The 16,237-nt window shown below is 44.4% G+C and overlaps 2 protein-coding genes across 5 annotated transcripts in view; one reads left to right on the plus strand and one right to left on the minus strand.

Annotated features, from left to right (window-relative positions):
• pcbp4 (poly(rC) binding protein 4) overlaps positions 1 to 16,237 on the plus strand; it is a 141,320-nt gene that overhangs the window by 124,017 nt on the left and 1,066 nt on the right. The gene's annotated exons all lie outside the window — the stretch shown is intronic.
• nprl2 (NPR2 like, GATOR1 complex subunit) overlaps positions 1 to 16,237 on the minus strand; it is a 31,478-nt gene that overhangs the window by 9,844 nt on the left and 5,397 nt on the right. For all 4 annotated transcript variants that reach the window (XM_069936814.1, XM_069936813.1, XM_069936816.1 and 1 more), the window contains exons 2-7: positions 11,850 to 11,941; positions 9,863 to 10,031; positions 9,171 to 9,279; positions 5,182 to 5,318; positions 2,342 to 2,439; positions 138 to 174 (exon numbers count right to left, since the gene is read on the minus strand). In XM_069936814.1, the coding sequence (XP_069792915.1) occupies positions 138 to 174; positions 2,342 to 2,439; positions 5,182 to 5,318; positions 9,171 to 9,279; positions 9,863 to 10,031; positions 11,850 to 11,941 (642 nt within the window). The remainder of the gene's footprint in view (positions 1 to 137; positions 175 to 2,341; positions 2,440 to 5,181; positions 5,319 to 9,170; positions 9,280 to 9,862; positions 10,032 to 11,849; positions 11,942 to 16,237) is intronic.

Consider the following 16,237-nt stretch of genomic DNA (forward strand, 5'->3'; position numbering starts at 1 on the left):
GTTTCCGTGCTCTAGTCTACTATAGTTCCATACAAGGGTTTTATTCTTCATTAAGGCTGAACGAGAAGCAGGCAAAGAAGCTATCTCATGGTACAGTTTAAGAATATGCATGATCAAACAATATGCTGTGCCCTTACCTGGAAAATAGGGACTAAAGTCACAACTCCATAGTACCTGCGGAATAACATATTCAAAGTGCAAGTCACATTTAAGAAATTCTAGCCTTAAGAGTACGTGTAAAATAAGGTACATCCTGGGTAAACTGCAGCTTTAAGGTGAGACTAAACAGATCCAATTTAGGCCTAACACAATCTGCTAGAGGAACTCAACGGGTTAAATAGCAGTGAAAGAAACAGAATAGTCAATGTTTCAAGCTAAAAATCTTTATCTTGTCTGAAAGTTAGTTCAGAGACCAGTGCAAGGAGGATGGGTGGGAGGGGTGAAACAGGTCCCCACACGGGATTAGAAAACCAGGCAGAGGATTGGCAGATGCCAGACAAAAGGAGAGAGAGGCAAGAAAAGCAAACAGGTCAGATGGAGTAAGATGCGTTATTAACAGGATATAGTGGGTGATTTAGAAGATAAAGACTGCCATGTTAGAATCTGATGTGAAAAGGTAAGAATGGTGGTAGAAAGGGAAACCAAATGGAACCAAAGAAAGTGGGGAGAGGGGTTGTGGGGGAGGAGGGCAGGGGAGAGGAGAAAGCAGAGGGATCTAGTGCAGAGATGTGAGTGGGGATGGAAGCAAAGAGAAGGGAAAGAAAATGGGTGGTTGGGTGAAGAGGACAAAAACGGGTAGGAAGGAGGAGAGCAGAAAGGGGTAAAGAGAGACGGAACTCTCATCTGAAATTAGAAAATTCTATGTTCATTGGGTTGTAAACTGTCCAGATGCTATACGAGGTATTGTTTCTCTAGTTTACATTGGGCCTCACTCTGAGTGTGGCGAAGGCCCAGGAGAGACAGGTCAGTGTGGGAATGGGAAGGGGAGGTGAAATGGCAGCAACTGGGACCTCAGGATTGTCAATTTGCTCTGCAAACTGATCCCCATGTCTGCATGTGGTCTCGTCAATGTAGAGGAAGCCACATTGGGAGCACTGAATGCAGTAGATGAGGTTAGAGGAGGTGCATGTGAATCTTTGTTTCATATGCAAGGGCTGTTTTGGACCTGGCTGGTGGTGAGGGAGGCGATACAAAAGCAAGTTTTACACTTCCTGTGGATCAAGGGAAAAGTACCGGAGAACGGAGAGGTGACCGGGGATGGATGAGCAGACAAGGGAATCATGCAGAGACCGATCCCTGCAGAAGGTGGAAAGACACAGGAAGGGGTAGATGGATAATTCTGCTCCCTCTCTTCTCACACCACACCCTTCAGCTCCAATGGTCTCTCTTTAGATGACCATTCTCACCTCTACTTATCAGATTCCACCACTGGCAGCCTTTGTCTTCTAATCGCCTACTCTTGCCTGTCACTTTTGAGGAGGCTGTTTAGATCTAGAGAGGGCTTGTAGGTTTTTCTACAGATGGCGCACCTGATAAGGCAGCCGAGTAGTTTAAAACATTGTGAGTTCTTTGCGCTATTTATCCATGGCCTAAATGTGCTTTCAGATGAACTTGTGGAGCTCAGTGCCTTCCTGGATGTTGCTCCAAGTCAAGGGTCAGTGGTATTTGCAAGTGCTCCCTATAATCACTTGAGCTGATGCTGATTTTAAATTAAATTTGCAAGTAAATGCAACTCCCTGGGATATCTTGGAGGAAAACTCTGAGGCACTGAGTTTTAGAAAAATGAATGTGGTGGCCTTGTTTTGCAAGAACTTCAGTCGACTGAAGACTGAGTAGATGGATTTTGTATCTCACCCAGGATAGACAGAACATAAGAATGAAGAGGTAGTAATGAGGAAACTTAATTTTTAACCTTCTGAACTTGCTATGAAAATACTTGATTGGTCAGTGTAGACAATGCATTACTTTTTAACTAACTTACCATCTTTAGCACTAATATAAAGGAAGATTTACTCTCTATTTGAAACTTGTAATGGTTGGGCAGATAATGTGGATAGTATATAAAACCACACTATCAAATTAATGGTATATAATGCCTTTGGGCTAATACTGAATACTTTAAAATAAACAGCCCTGACACCTCCCTCTTGATCTATTCAGTCAAACCTATCACAGAAAGGTGATAGGAATAGACAGACTTGAACAGGAGAAATGACCTGTTCATTAAATGAAAAGAATTTTGCTTTTAAAAGCTCTATTCAGCCAACTAGTCAACAAACCACAAGGTGAAAGTAAAATGAAAATAATCTGCACAAAACTCATTGCCCCTTTCCCCACTCACAGTAAATTTTGCACTGCAATCCGCACCAGGTTCAATTCTACATCTGCTTCTGCAGAGATTTTCTGGATGTGCCGAAATCCATCAATATATGGCAGAATCTGAAAAAGTAAACGTCAAATCATAATGCAAAATTGAAGACACAACTGTTTAATGGCAAACACTGCCATTTCAGACATGTCCTGAGTGACTTCAGAATGTACTGCCTCACAAAATTACTCCATTACAGCCATTCTCAACTTTTTTTTTCCAACTACGGCCCCTCTAGGACATTGCTCAAGTTTATGAGCCCTCTTTCCTGTGAAGCAGTCAAGTTTTGGATTCTTCTGTACTTTTCTCTTCCCGACAACATAAAAAACAAAATATTTGCATGACGTGAGGTGAAAAGAAAACAAGGTTTTACCACGCCTCACATGCCAGGCTGTTGTTCATTAACCAGCTTGGCATTTAATACAATCATTCCCCAGAGGCTTGGTGGAGAAGCTGTCCTTGCTGGGACTCAACACCCCTCTCTGTAACTGGATTCTGGACTTCCTAACAGAAAAATCACAGTCTGTTCGGGTTGGTAGCAGAACATTGAGCACTGTCACACTGAGCACTGGAGCACCTCAGCGCTGTGTGCTCAGCCCGCTGCTGTTCACTCTACTGACCCATATCTGCATCGCCAGATCCAGCTCCAACAGGGTCATCAAATTTGAAGATGACACAATAGTAGTCAGCCTCATCAGCAACAACAAAGAGTCACACTACAGAGGTGAAACAGCTTGTGGTATGATGCAAAGGTAACCACCTAACTGTAGTGGAGAGAGTGGAGAACACCAATTTTCTAGGAGTTTACTTAACTCGTGACCAATGATGGACACACATCACCTCACTTGTCAGGAATGAGTGACAGCGACTCAGCTTCCTGAAAAGACTGAAGAGAGCAAGCCTACCAGCCACCATCATTTAATCTTGTTAATCTTCCCATCATTTAATTCTGTTGGGAAAGAGATAGCAAAGTATCAGAGCCAGCACCACCAGGCTGAGAAACAGCTTCTTGCTTCTTCCATTGGACAGTGAGAATGCTGAACAACCAAAGGAACTGCTCACACCAACCACACAAGATTCTCATATTTATGAAACAATATTTATTTGGATATACAAATACTTGCCTTGCCTATGCATTGTTGGTCTGTACGTCTGGTTTTATGTCTCCATTTATCACCAAGGTCCAAAGTATGCTACTTCGTTGGGTTGCACTTGTGCAATCAGATGACAATAAGCATGCCTTAAATGGTTTGTGGCACCTAGGGCCCCTACTTAGACTCACACAGAGATTGGCAAGAATGTTGAACTTGCTGTCATATGGGAATGATTGACGCAGACACCACTGTCATTTCGGGGGGTGGGGTGGGGGGAGATGCACACATATATTACAATTCCAATTACATCAACTGGTCAGTGGCATCACAATGCAAATCAACAGATTCATTGATATTAGCTGGCATGATATGGGACACACCAGCCTAAGTCCTCAAAGGCAGCACCATTAGGAAGGCATAAAAATGCTCCTCAAGCCTGCTTTGCTGGCCAGTAAAATCACAACCGATCTAAATTTTGGCCTTAATGCCAGTGTACTGCAATTTTCCAAAACTATAACTTAGTTTGTGGCCAGGGATTCTCCACCTGAGAAGTCTTTCTCATTGTCTCATGAAATAGCTGCTTCTTTATCCTCTTTTAGAGGAAAAAAATAATCACAGTGTTTCCCCTGACAAGCCCCCCACACAATAACAAGGTAAATAACATAGCTTCAGCTGACCACACTGAAATTGAGCTAGGCTGGAAAGGACATGTGGCACGTCTTGGTTTTTGTACATAAAAGCAATTTTGTGTGCTTAGTCTGCTAGTCTAATCTTTTACTTATCCCTACTCTTGTAATTTAATTTAATATTCCAGATTTACATTTTGAAGTAGAAAATTTAAGGTAAGATTATTGAAATTTAGTTTTTAAAAAAAACAAAGTGCACAGAGGCACTGGGAAGATGAAAGTTATAAAATTAAGACTATACCAAGAAGGTTACACCAAAGGAATGAACCAGCTGAAGTAATTTGATGAGACTATGAAATTATAAACTTTTTCCTTCAACATGGTTTCCATTTGTGGGAAAGAGTTCAACTAATTGACATTAACTTAAGATAATCATAATAAATAGGGAATTTCTATAACCAGATTGGGATGAGAACCTAGAGCTCACTACATATGAGGGAAAGAAATAGCCTGCAAGAGTGAATGTAGAGATAACGATGTTAGTTGAGACGGGATTAAAGATTTGAATGGAGCATTAGCATGGAATGACGGGATCAAATGGACTGATTCTGTCCTGAATGTATTCAGTGGGATTTGCCTCCATTAGGTCACACTATCTGATGCCATGAATCTACAGCACAATCGTCTCCAATCTTTTTCCTAACCTAGATATTGGGGATCAGTCCTGAGGGTCTCATTCTGGCTCCAATGATCAAATGTTTTCTTTTTCTCTCAAGTGGCAGGTATTCTAGGTGTTAGCTTCAATTGCTGCTTTGGCTGATTAGCACTCTTAATACAGTGCATCAACATTGGAATCTACAGGGAGAGCTGCTACTCCAGATGCCCCTCCTCTGTCCAAATTGTTTCATGGAGAAGCATGTGCTTTTTACCTCTGTTTTTCTTTTTTTTTTTAAAACTTTATTTAAAATTTTTATAACATGAATAATAGAAAGCTACAGTAAAAAGATTAAACATAAGATAATAAAAATTACAATACTACATTGGCAGACTAAATAAACTAAATCCTCTGTTTTTCTTGTCACTCTTCACTCACCTGCTGCGTAGTCAGGTCCCAGTGAATTTTGATAAAATCCTCTTTACACTCAGTGAATACTGGCACATCATACTCCTGGACCACAGGCTGGTCCCTCCGCTGTGCAATCACCTTTAGGTGAATGGTGTTGGATTCATCTGCAAGCACAACACACCACAAACTTCTCAAAACATTGTACTGTCTGTCACTTTACCTAGATGGATTGGAACTCAATTTCAAAAGCCAATTTACTTTCAAGAATTGATTCCAAAGTCCCATCCTTCCTTGCTTGCTTGGGACTAAACTCCGAATGCATACACCATTCAACCGGAAGGGGTCATTGATATATATGTCAATATGTTTGAATAAGTATGCAGCCAAGTAAGGAAAAAAGAAAAATGAGCATTAATCAAGTTGTATTGCAAGAACCAGTCTCTTCAAGGAAACCAGTCAATAAAAGAAGAGACTGTTAGAAATGCTCACAAACCAAGAATGGAAGAGAAACAACATATTCAAGGATTAATAATGAAAGTGTGCTTTCAAGTACTTTTTAAAATCTACTTGATCTTTATTGGTAGGTAACCATCACATTTACTGTAAAAACCTGAAGACACAGCTATCATAGCAATATGCATAAAGAATAATGTGGAAATAAATTATGACAAAAATTGTATCACATTAATCATCATATCGCTAGTACACAAGAAACCATACAACAGAAATGACATGAATTATACTACTATTGAAACAACTATGGCAAGTGACCATCCCAACACCACATCATAAGTTAATACCAATGGATTACCAATCAACATTGCAAACAACAGTAAAAGAAAATCAATGGTAATATTTTAAAACAAGATACTGAAGTAGCATAAGTAAATACACAAAAGTTCTGGAGAAACTCAGCTGGTCCTGCAGCATCCAGAGGAGGCAAAGATATATGTAATCAATGTTGGAGATGGATCAAGTGAATTTGAGGTCGTGGTGGAAGTTGGCAGTAAAGTGGATGAAGTTCACAGGTTCATCATAGGTGCATGAGGTTGCATCAATGAGGTAAAGGAATTCCACTCCTAGACAAACTCTCACTTGTGGAAGTTTATTGCTTAGCGTGAATCTCCCTTGATTCAGTGACAGTGAGCTACCATGTTGAACTGCTGTAGGCTTCTAGTGTTATTGGTAGGGAACTGTAGAAGTTTGCTTTACTGATGATAAAGGCTTCCAAATATGTCAAAATCAAGATCGTATGCGACTTGTCAGCAGTGGCCTTTCCACCCACTTGTTGCTCTTATCCCTCTCGAGGGAAGGTGCTTTTATAGATACTATAAAAAATGTTACTGTGCAACTTATACATGGCAAACACTGCTGCCATGGTGCACTGGAGGGAGCAAATGCTTAACGTTTGAATGGAGTGCAAGTCAAACTGTCTACTTTGCCCTTGATGGGATGATATTCTTGAGGCTTATATGAAATCTCAGGAAGATGCTCTCCTGGCTGATGGTGAATGGAAGTGCTTCAGCCTCATCCTTTATAAACACCTCCTAGGCAGGGTCATCATCACTGAGGACTGGGATGAATCCGAAAGCTCCTACTTCAATGAAGTGAATACATGGAGAACACCGTTCATGACTGGAGTTGACAGGACTTTGATTTGTCTCTTTGCCCAGTACATCATGCTACTTTTGCTATTTAGTGTGTTTATTGACTGTTGTAGCTTCACCAGGTTGGCATGTTATGAAGTACATTGGCAGTGTCACTGATAATGTTATCCTGCATTCCTCATAAAACCAAGGTGCTCTATGCTGGATAGCAATGGTAGAATTAAGTACATGACATGCCACGAGTTTACCGAGTACAGTTCAGGTCTCATGGTTCACACCAATTTGTACAATTTGTAAGATGGTACCAGGAAGAATGTTGTCAGGAACAACTAATTTATTTCATAAAAACCCAGCCAATTCTTTAATATTTTTAAAGAAAAAGAACTTGCTACCTCCACCTGCTCTTACAGGAGATACAAGAGTATCAGAGCCAGTACTACCATGCTGAGAAACAGCTTCTTCCTACTGAATGACTAAATGAACTACTCACACTAATCATCCAAAGCTCTACTATTTATTAAACAATATTTGTTCTGTATAAGATTTGCTTGTCTATATGTGTGTTACATCTGGTTGTGTTTTGCACCGACGACTGGAGAACGTTGATTTGTCAGGTTGGATGATAAATAAACTTGAATTTAGGCAGTCACATGTGGATTAGCACAGCTTGATTCCACCGCAGTCTGTCCACCAAGGGGGCTGCTGAAGCAGCTTGTTCCTTTCATCATTTTGTGTATTTCAAAACATGTTAACTCAAGGTTCTTCATGCCATTCCAAACGTTCCTCCATTCTGAATGGCCAAAGACCAAGGATTCCCATAAATTAGTAGGAATGTTCCAAATTTTCAAGGAAATTTTGAGGACATACTTGAATAATATTCTCTGTTCACCTGGCAATCTCTTACCATGGTCTTTGTTTTGGGAGTCTGGCATAAAATGTACCAGTGACTCCACAGCCCATCAGAGTCAAGTTAGTGCAATTGGTGTATCCTCAATACTGGGGATGTTGGTCCCTTATCCTGCTAGTGGATTTAGAGGGCTTTGTGGAGGCAGCATTGATGGCACCGCTATAGTACTTTGAGGTGCCTGCTTTAGATTGGCACCTTGAAAACAGACAAAAGGGCAGAAACCACTGGTCTCCTGATATATCTTGAGTTTTGTGCCAAGGTCTTTATCTTCAATTGTTCTTTAGAAAGTGAATAGCTGTGCTGGTGTCTTTCATCGTCTACACCGGCATCTGTTGCGGTGGCAATGGAAACTGAAAAATTGATTATGTTGTTTAGAGAAATATGCTTGATGAAGGACCTCAATTTTCATGTTATGTTTAAGATCCTTTCTCTCGCATAATTCAGTGAACAAATTGAACTGACCCCAGCCTCTACATATGCACATATTCAACTATCATTTGCACACTTCACCTTGATGGGTAACTTTGGTTCTGGGGACCATATTAGTTGAACAGTTTCCCATCTCTGCTGTACTGCACTCCTGCTGGAAGCTCTTTTGAAGTTGAGGCATAGCATTGCAGCAATAAGTCAAAAAGTGGTGATGCAGTTATGCAGCCCTGATCTATGCAGCTGGTGTGAAATTAGTTTGTTGTTAGTTAAGATCATGGCTTGATGGAGGATGGAGATCAATTTCTGTGGGTAACTAAATACAAGGATGCTTCAAGTTTTTCTTAAGAGAATCAAAGACTTTTGTGAGGTAAATAAAGACAATATGTGATGGTTAGTCCTATTCTCTACACAGTGAAGATTAGATCCTTATTTATAGAGCAGCCATTTGGTCACTGAGAGGAGGCAGTTGAGGACTTCCTGCTTGCAGACAGCAGAGAGACCCTCTGCAGTTACTACAATTGGATGAGCCACACTATTATAGCATTTCTGAAGCCAACTGGAATATCCTCCCCTTCACAGACATGGATTTGTTATGTCTCTCTCCAACTCTCCGAACTTTAGGCCTTGATTTTCAGTTGGCATTTTTGACTTACTGTAAGTCATGGATGTTGGTGAGGCAGGTCCAGAGTGTTGATTGATGTTGCTGATCATGGTTGATATGCTGGGTTTTTTCTTCACCATTGGAAAAAAAATCCATGCATTCGACATTCATCATCACTAACAATTAAATGGCTTGGTATAACATACATATTAACTTTTTAATTTATGACGAGATGCAAACACAAATTGTAAGGGCCAGGGAACTGGAAGCAGTCAGAAATGGTGGAGGGTATGCAAAGCATCCCGGATGTAGATGGGAAGGGTCTACAGGGCATCAGAAATTGCAAAAATGGTGCCAGATATAATTTAGAATTTCTACGTTTATAATTGGCATAACTGCATTTTATAATTTATACCTGGACATATCTGAAAACCTTCAGGCAAAATGACAACCCAAGTACGCACAGACATACCTATTGGCAGAGAACATTCTCCACGGGCATTCAAATCCTCCAAAATAATAGTCATCAGGGGGACAAGTTTCTGCTTGCTGTCATCATTGGAGATGAAACCACTTTCAAGCTAGAAAAAGAAAGCTATTATGAATCCCACCATGCAGTTTAATCTAACCCTAATCACCTCACAAAATTCATTGTTTAAAAATGACAATGGCATGAGATTCCCCTCCCGACTTTACACCCAACCCTTCATTGATGGGATTGAGATTTTCATTGAATTAGCTTAGGACAGAGTTTCAAGCACTAAGTTTTCTAGCTCAAAGGACAATTGTGCCTTTCCTTCCAGATATTTGTAAGTACTTTCATTCCTATCCACAAAGTTTACTGTGCAACTTTATCAGCCTTCAGAGCATAGTGTCCTTGGTAAAGTGGAGCACTGTAGCCCTGCACAAGGTTTTTGGAAACTTTTGTCCTTCACTGAAGTATTCAAAACTTTAAGCCACAAAGCAGCACTAGCAGTAAATATATAATAAAATGCTACAGTCACGAGAAACCAATGCATGCCAATTCCAATCAAAGCTGTTATAAATATTTTATGCAAGCAAAATTGCTCAAATGCACCCAGGTTACATCTTTGCTGAGATGCGAGACAGAATGAAGTAGAAGATTCTGGAAAGTTGCATAGGTTGGTCTTGCTTTGTCCTTACCTCCAGTGTGGTGAGATAACCTGCCAGCTTTTTAACAATCGGCTCCAAGGAACAGGTCTTGGCTTTTGCATCACAAACAAATCCCAAATTGAAGAGCAGTGCATTCCTCACATATTTCTTATGTTCTATGCATACAGGACAGCCAATCAGCTTCTTGTCCATAGCAGTACTATTTAGTGTTCAAAAAGATAAATAAACATTCAGCATTAAGGTAGTGTTCGAAAAATAAAACATCTGAATGACCCCCCCCCCCCCACCCCCCACACATCATTCTGCTCAAAATGGCTGCTCATAAATTTTGAACACACTGCATCAAGGAATTTGAATAGTCATAATCTTCACTAGTTCAAAATCCATATTAATGAATGATGGATCAATGATCTTATTCCTGTTTGTATTTGTGATGTTATATTGTTTGTGGCCTTTAAATAAATGCAAGTCTTACCTTTATTTCCACAACAGCCTCAGAAAAATGCACACCTATTAAGTTTCAAGTCCAATCATAAGCATATCCAGCTAGCAGGGTTGGTAAGGATTGCAATACAAAGAATGGCATGATTAGTGCAACGCTATTACAGCCTGGGTTTGAATCCACCGCTGTTCTGTAAGGAGCTTTAACATTCTCCCTGTGTCTGCCATGGTCCAAAGACATGTGTTAGCAAGTTAAATGTTTATATGGGTGTACTTGGGTGGCGAGAGTTTGCAGGCCAGAAGGGCGTGTACCTGTACTGTATCTCTAAATTAAATTAAACTTTCCACTTCTGTCCTCTTGAAGACAAGGAGATATTTTGTTCCATTGTAATGAATTGTTATGACCTCGATTATAGCGCTTAAAAAGGTTTTGGAATGAGAATCAAGGATAAATTTCAAAGTGGATAGAGATAAGAACTGTATATTTCTGCAGATAAGCACCCAAAAGATACCCTCCCCCCCCCCCCCCCCAAAAAAGGGTAATCTTATAGGCCAGATACAAAAAGAGATGACCTTAAAATTCTGGCCGGAAAAATGGGCCGATCCCGACCATCTCCCCACTGGTCCCCAACACTGCCCTCAGTCCCAACACCTCCCCAACATAACCCTCCCAGACATTTTACAATTGTAATAAAAAATGTAAAGCTAGAGGTCCCCACTTCTGCCTGGGAGCTCAAGATGCCTTCTTCGATGCAGACAGCACCACACCCGACATTGATGCAGAAGTCTTAGTCAAAGCCCCGTTTGGCATCTTCCCTGCCAGAAGCAAAGATATCGGGTTTTTTTAAAAACTGTTATTACTTGCTTGCTTAAAGATTTGTTGTTTGGCGATTGGGGTGCGGTAACAAAGTTTGGGTTGTTGCTGGGAGGCCCAAACACCAGTCTCCAGGACATTCCTTGCAGCACTCTAGGTGTTGAGCAGAAAATTAGCCGATCGCCTTATACAACCAATATGAGCTAAAACCATGAAATTCAAGCTGAAACTGGGATCCTGTCTTATCTGCTGAAATATATGGCAATTGAAAATGAACAACTTTAATAATTATGAAAGAGCAGAGATATGGGATTAATTAAAGAGCTGACACAATCATAATGGAATTTTAAATTTAAAATTTAGACATACAACATGGTAACAGGCCATTTCAGCCGATGAAACGATTCTGCCCAATTTACATCCAATTAATCTACACTTCGAATGGTGGGTGGAAACCAGAGGCCTCAGAATGTACAAACTCCTTATAGACAGACAGGCGGGATTCGTACCCCAGTCCCGATCACTAGCACTGTAAAGGCATTGCACTAACTGCTGTGCCAACTGTGCCACCCAACCATCTCTTTCTGCTGTGATTCTAACTGCCCCAGCTGCATTTTTTGTTGTTGCAAAGCAACTTCAGAGTAACACTGGACTTTTCACAACCATGTTCCAGATGGCTGTACAACTGCTACTATGTGAAGAGACACGGTGATATAAAAAATATGTACGATTGTATAAAGGATTTGTGACTGTATCACTTACACAGTAATGAGTTTGTTCTGCAACTCTGGCTTTGTTATGATGTACACTTGGACTGTATCAAACAATTCCCTTGAGATATACTCTTCAGGCACCTGTAACAGATACTGAAATGTGATTCAAAGAAAGGCTGCATAGCTGAGTGTTGCAAGATTTTGCTGATCCATAAATTTTTTTAAAAGTCACCAACAGGTTCCCTAATAAATAAGGCAGAGAATGAGCTGCCATCCTTTAAGCAAAAATGAATATCTTAAGTAAAACAGTGTTTCTGTGCCAAGGAACTCAGTATAAATTAATTACAGCCAGTAGTCTCATTGATATATTGGCTCTGCTATAGAAGTATTGGAAAAAAGCATACTGCTGTGGCGGCGCACATACTCATGGCGAACCGGCTCCGCTTATACAGCCACGAGAAGATGGTGCCGTCAGGTGACCTCCTTGCCTCGTGGCTTTAACCCAGCGCGTGCCTCGGGCAGACATTATGACCTCACCACCCATGCAGGAGCGGAGTTCACGCTGTCCTTAAAGGGGCACGCGCGGGATTTGAACTAAACAGTTGTTGAGAACCACCAACTGATGGCTGTGAGTCTCTTGCATAGTAGCTGCTGCTACTTAAGTGACCCCAATGAGCCTAGACGCTTTTCTGGTCTCCCAGCATGGGTCCTGCAGAGATCAACACTGTTGCCATAAAACTGCCCCCCTTCAGGACCCATCGCCCACGTATGTGGTTCAGGCAGGCGAAGGCGCAATTTCACCTCAGGAACATTTCTTTGGACGCCACGATGTTTTACCACATCTATGAGGAGACAGTGGCCAGGGTGGACAACCTCATCCACAACCTGCCAGCTGAGGGTAAATGCCCTGCCCTCAAAAACCTCATTCTGGGCATATTTGGCCTCTCCCCACAACAGCATGTCTCCAGACTCCTGCACCTAGACGGGCGAGGAGACAGAACCCCGTCAGCCCTGATGGACGAGATGCTGGCGCTGACGGAGAACCACAAGCCCTGCTTCTTGCTCCAACAGATCTTCTTGGAGCAGATGCCCAAAGATATTCAGCTGCTGCTGGCAGACGAGGACTTCATGGACCCACGGCGAGTGGCGGCCCAAGCAGACACCCTCTGACAAACCAAAAAGGAAAATGAGGCTGCCCTAAGCCAGGTTACCCGCCCAGAAACCAATCAGTCACAGCCCTCCCCCAAGTGCAAGCCGGAAGAGCACCATCCCACCTGGTTCTTCTACCACCACCGCTGTGGAGCCCAGGCTCGTAAGTGCAGACAGCCCTGTACCTTTCAAGGAAAGGCAAGAACTCGGCCAGCCGCTGTTGATGGCCGTGCGAACAGCCTCCTCCATGTGATCGATAAGTCCACCGGCCTTATCGGACACCGAGACTGGAGCGAAACTGAGTGTCTTACCCCTGACTGCCCTCGAGTCCCGCACCCTACTCATCCACCATCAAAACCTTCAGCACCCACAGGGCGCAGATCCAAATTGGGAAAGACAAGTTCCACTGGAGGTTCGTGCTGGCCTCAGTGGGTACTGTGCTATTGGGGGCCGACTTTCTCAGGGTGCGTGGACTGCTGGTGGATGTGAAGCACAAACAACTAGTCAATGCTTGCACCTTCCACTCAGTCCACCTCGATGCCACGGAAGCCCACAAGCCAGAGATAGCCACCATCACCGCTCCCAGGGATGAGTATTCCAACATATTCGATGAGTTCCCCACCATCTTGCAGCTGCAGTTCACTGCCGCCATGCCTCAACAGGGGGGGGGGGGGGGGTGGTCTATCACCATATCTCCACGCAAGGCCCTCCGCTGCACACCAAGGCCAGGCGACTACCACCCGAAAAGCTACAGCTGGCCAAGGAGGAGTTCTTCCGCCTGCAGGAGTTGGGGATCATCCGCCAGTTCGACAGTCACTGGGCCTCCCATCTCCACATGGTCCCCAAGTCTTCTGGGGGATGGCGATCCTGCGGGATTTATCGGTGCGTGAATGACGTGACTACACCAGACAGGTATCCAGTCCCGCACATCCAGGACTTTATAGCAAACCTCCACGGCACCCAGGTCTTCTCGAAAGTCTTCCATCAGATCCTGGTCCATCCTGAGGACATCGGTAAGACCGCGATCGTCACCCTGCTTGGGCTGTTTGAATTCTTGCGATGCCTTTTGGACTTAAAAATGTGGCCCAGACTTTCCAGCATTTATATACCTCGATTACATCCTTATCGCCAGCCGTGACCACAAGGAGCACAAGGTCCACCTCCGCACCGTTTGCCCATTTGGCAGAGTTTGGCTTCACGATCAACGTGGCCAAGTGTCAGTTAGGTAAGCAGAAGCTGCAGTTCCTGGGACACACCATCTCAGCAGCCGGAACCACCCCAGCACCAGTAAAAGTTGCGGTCGTACGTCAGTTTCCCAAACCCACCACCCTCAAGAGCCTGCAAGAGTTTGTCGATATGGTGAACTTTTATCATCGCTTCATCCCTGGTGTGGCCCGCATCATGTGGCCATTATTCTCGTTGATCACGGCAAAAGACAAAGTCCTGGTTTGGTCGGAAGAGGCGGAGGGTGCCTTCACAGCAACAAAGGACGCACTGGCAAGTGCCACACTTTTGGCCCAACCTCGCCCAGAGGCCCACACCTCGCTCTCATAGACGCCTCAGCCAGGGCCATTGGGGGTATGCTGGAACAGTGGGTCGATCGCCAATGGCACCCTCTGGCTTTCTTTAGCAGGCACCTTCGACCTCCGGTACTTCCTGGAGGGCAGGCCATTCACCACATTCACCGATCACAATCACTCAGGCCCTTGCGATGGCTAAAGATCCATGGTCGGCTCGCCAACAGCACCATGTCTCCTACGTTTCGGAGTTCACCATCGACATCTGGCACAGGGCAGGTAGGGACAACGTCGTGGCGGATGCGCTCTCTCAGCCTGCAATCCACAGCCTCCCACTCGGCCTAAACTACACTCAGCTGGCGCAGGCACAGAGGGATGACCCGGAAATGCAGGCCCTCCATACTGCCATTACTTGGCTCCGCCTCCTGGACATTCATTTGCCAGACAGCCTGGACACGCTGCTCTACGATATTTCCACCGGTTCGCCGAGCCCGGTAGTCCCGCCGCAGTGGATGTCGCGGGCTTTCAGCATGGTCCACGATCTAGCACACCCCTCGGTCAAAACATTGGTGCAGATGGTGGTGGAGCAGTTTGTGTGGCATGGGCTCAAGAAGGTGGTCACCCAAATGGCCAGGAGCTGCACACAGTGCCAGGCCTCCAAGGTCCACCGGTATACGAAGGCCCCGATTCAATAGTTTGACCCAGCGATCAAAAGGTTCCAGCACATCCATGTTGATATCGTGGGACCCCTACTGGTAGGCGCACTAAGTGCTGATGGTGGTCGACTGGACCACGAGATGGCTGGAAGCCATCCCCATCAAAGACACTTCCGCTGAGACGTGCCCCAGAACCTTGATCGCCCACTGGATCACCAGGTTCAGAGTCCCGGGACACATCACCAGCGACAAGGGCGCTCATTCACCTCCACCCTCTGGACTCAGTTGGCGAGCCTTCTGAGGGTTAAGCTCCACCACACCACAGCATATCACCCGCAAGCTAATGGCCTGGTGGAGCGGTTTCACCGCCACCTCAAGTCGGCCCTCATGGCTCGCCTCACCGGTTCTGGATAGGCAGCTGAGTTGCCCTGGGTCCTCCTCGGCATCAGGATGGCTCCAAAGGAGGATCTGCAGGTATCGTCTGCAGAGTTGGTGTATGGCGCACCGCTGTCACTACCTGGTGAGTTTTTCAGCCTGGTAACAGCTTCCATGACTGACCACCCAACACTGTTGGCAGACCTCCACAACAAACTCGCCTCGCTGGCTCCTGCACCACGGCACCCGATTAACCCGACTGCCCAAAGAGCTGAGTGCTGCCGAAAGTCTTTGTCCAGTGCACCCCGCATACTCCGCCCTTGCAGTGCCCTTATGAAGGCCCATACTGAGTTCTCCAGCGGTCCGGCAAAACCTTCATATTGGATATCAGGTGTAAGAGTGAACTCTTTACAGTAGACTGCCTGAAGGTGGCGGGACGCATAAGCCGGTTCTGGGGGGGGGGTTGTGTGGCGGCGCACATACTCGTGGCAAACTGGCCCCGCTTGTACCACCGCGTGGCAGGGCAGCCACAAGAAGATGGCACCGCCGGGTACCTCCTTGCCTCATGACTTTAACCCAGTGCGCGCCTCAGGCAGACGTTATGACATCACCACCCATGCAGAGGCAGAGCTCATGTTGCCCTTAAAGGGGCGCGCACAGGATTTGAAATAAACAATCGTTGAGAACCCCTAACATGATGTCTGTGAGTCTCTTGCATAGTAGCTGCTGCTACACTGCCT

Source organism: Narcine bancroftii, chromosome 5, assembly GCF_036971445.1.
Source record: "Narcine bancroftii isolate sNarBan1 chromosome 5, sNarBan1.hap1, whole genome shotgun sequence".
Taxonomy (NCBI): domain Eukaryota; kingdom Metazoa; phylum Chordata; class Chondrichthyes; order Torpediniformes; family Narcinidae; genus Narcine; species Narcine bancroftii.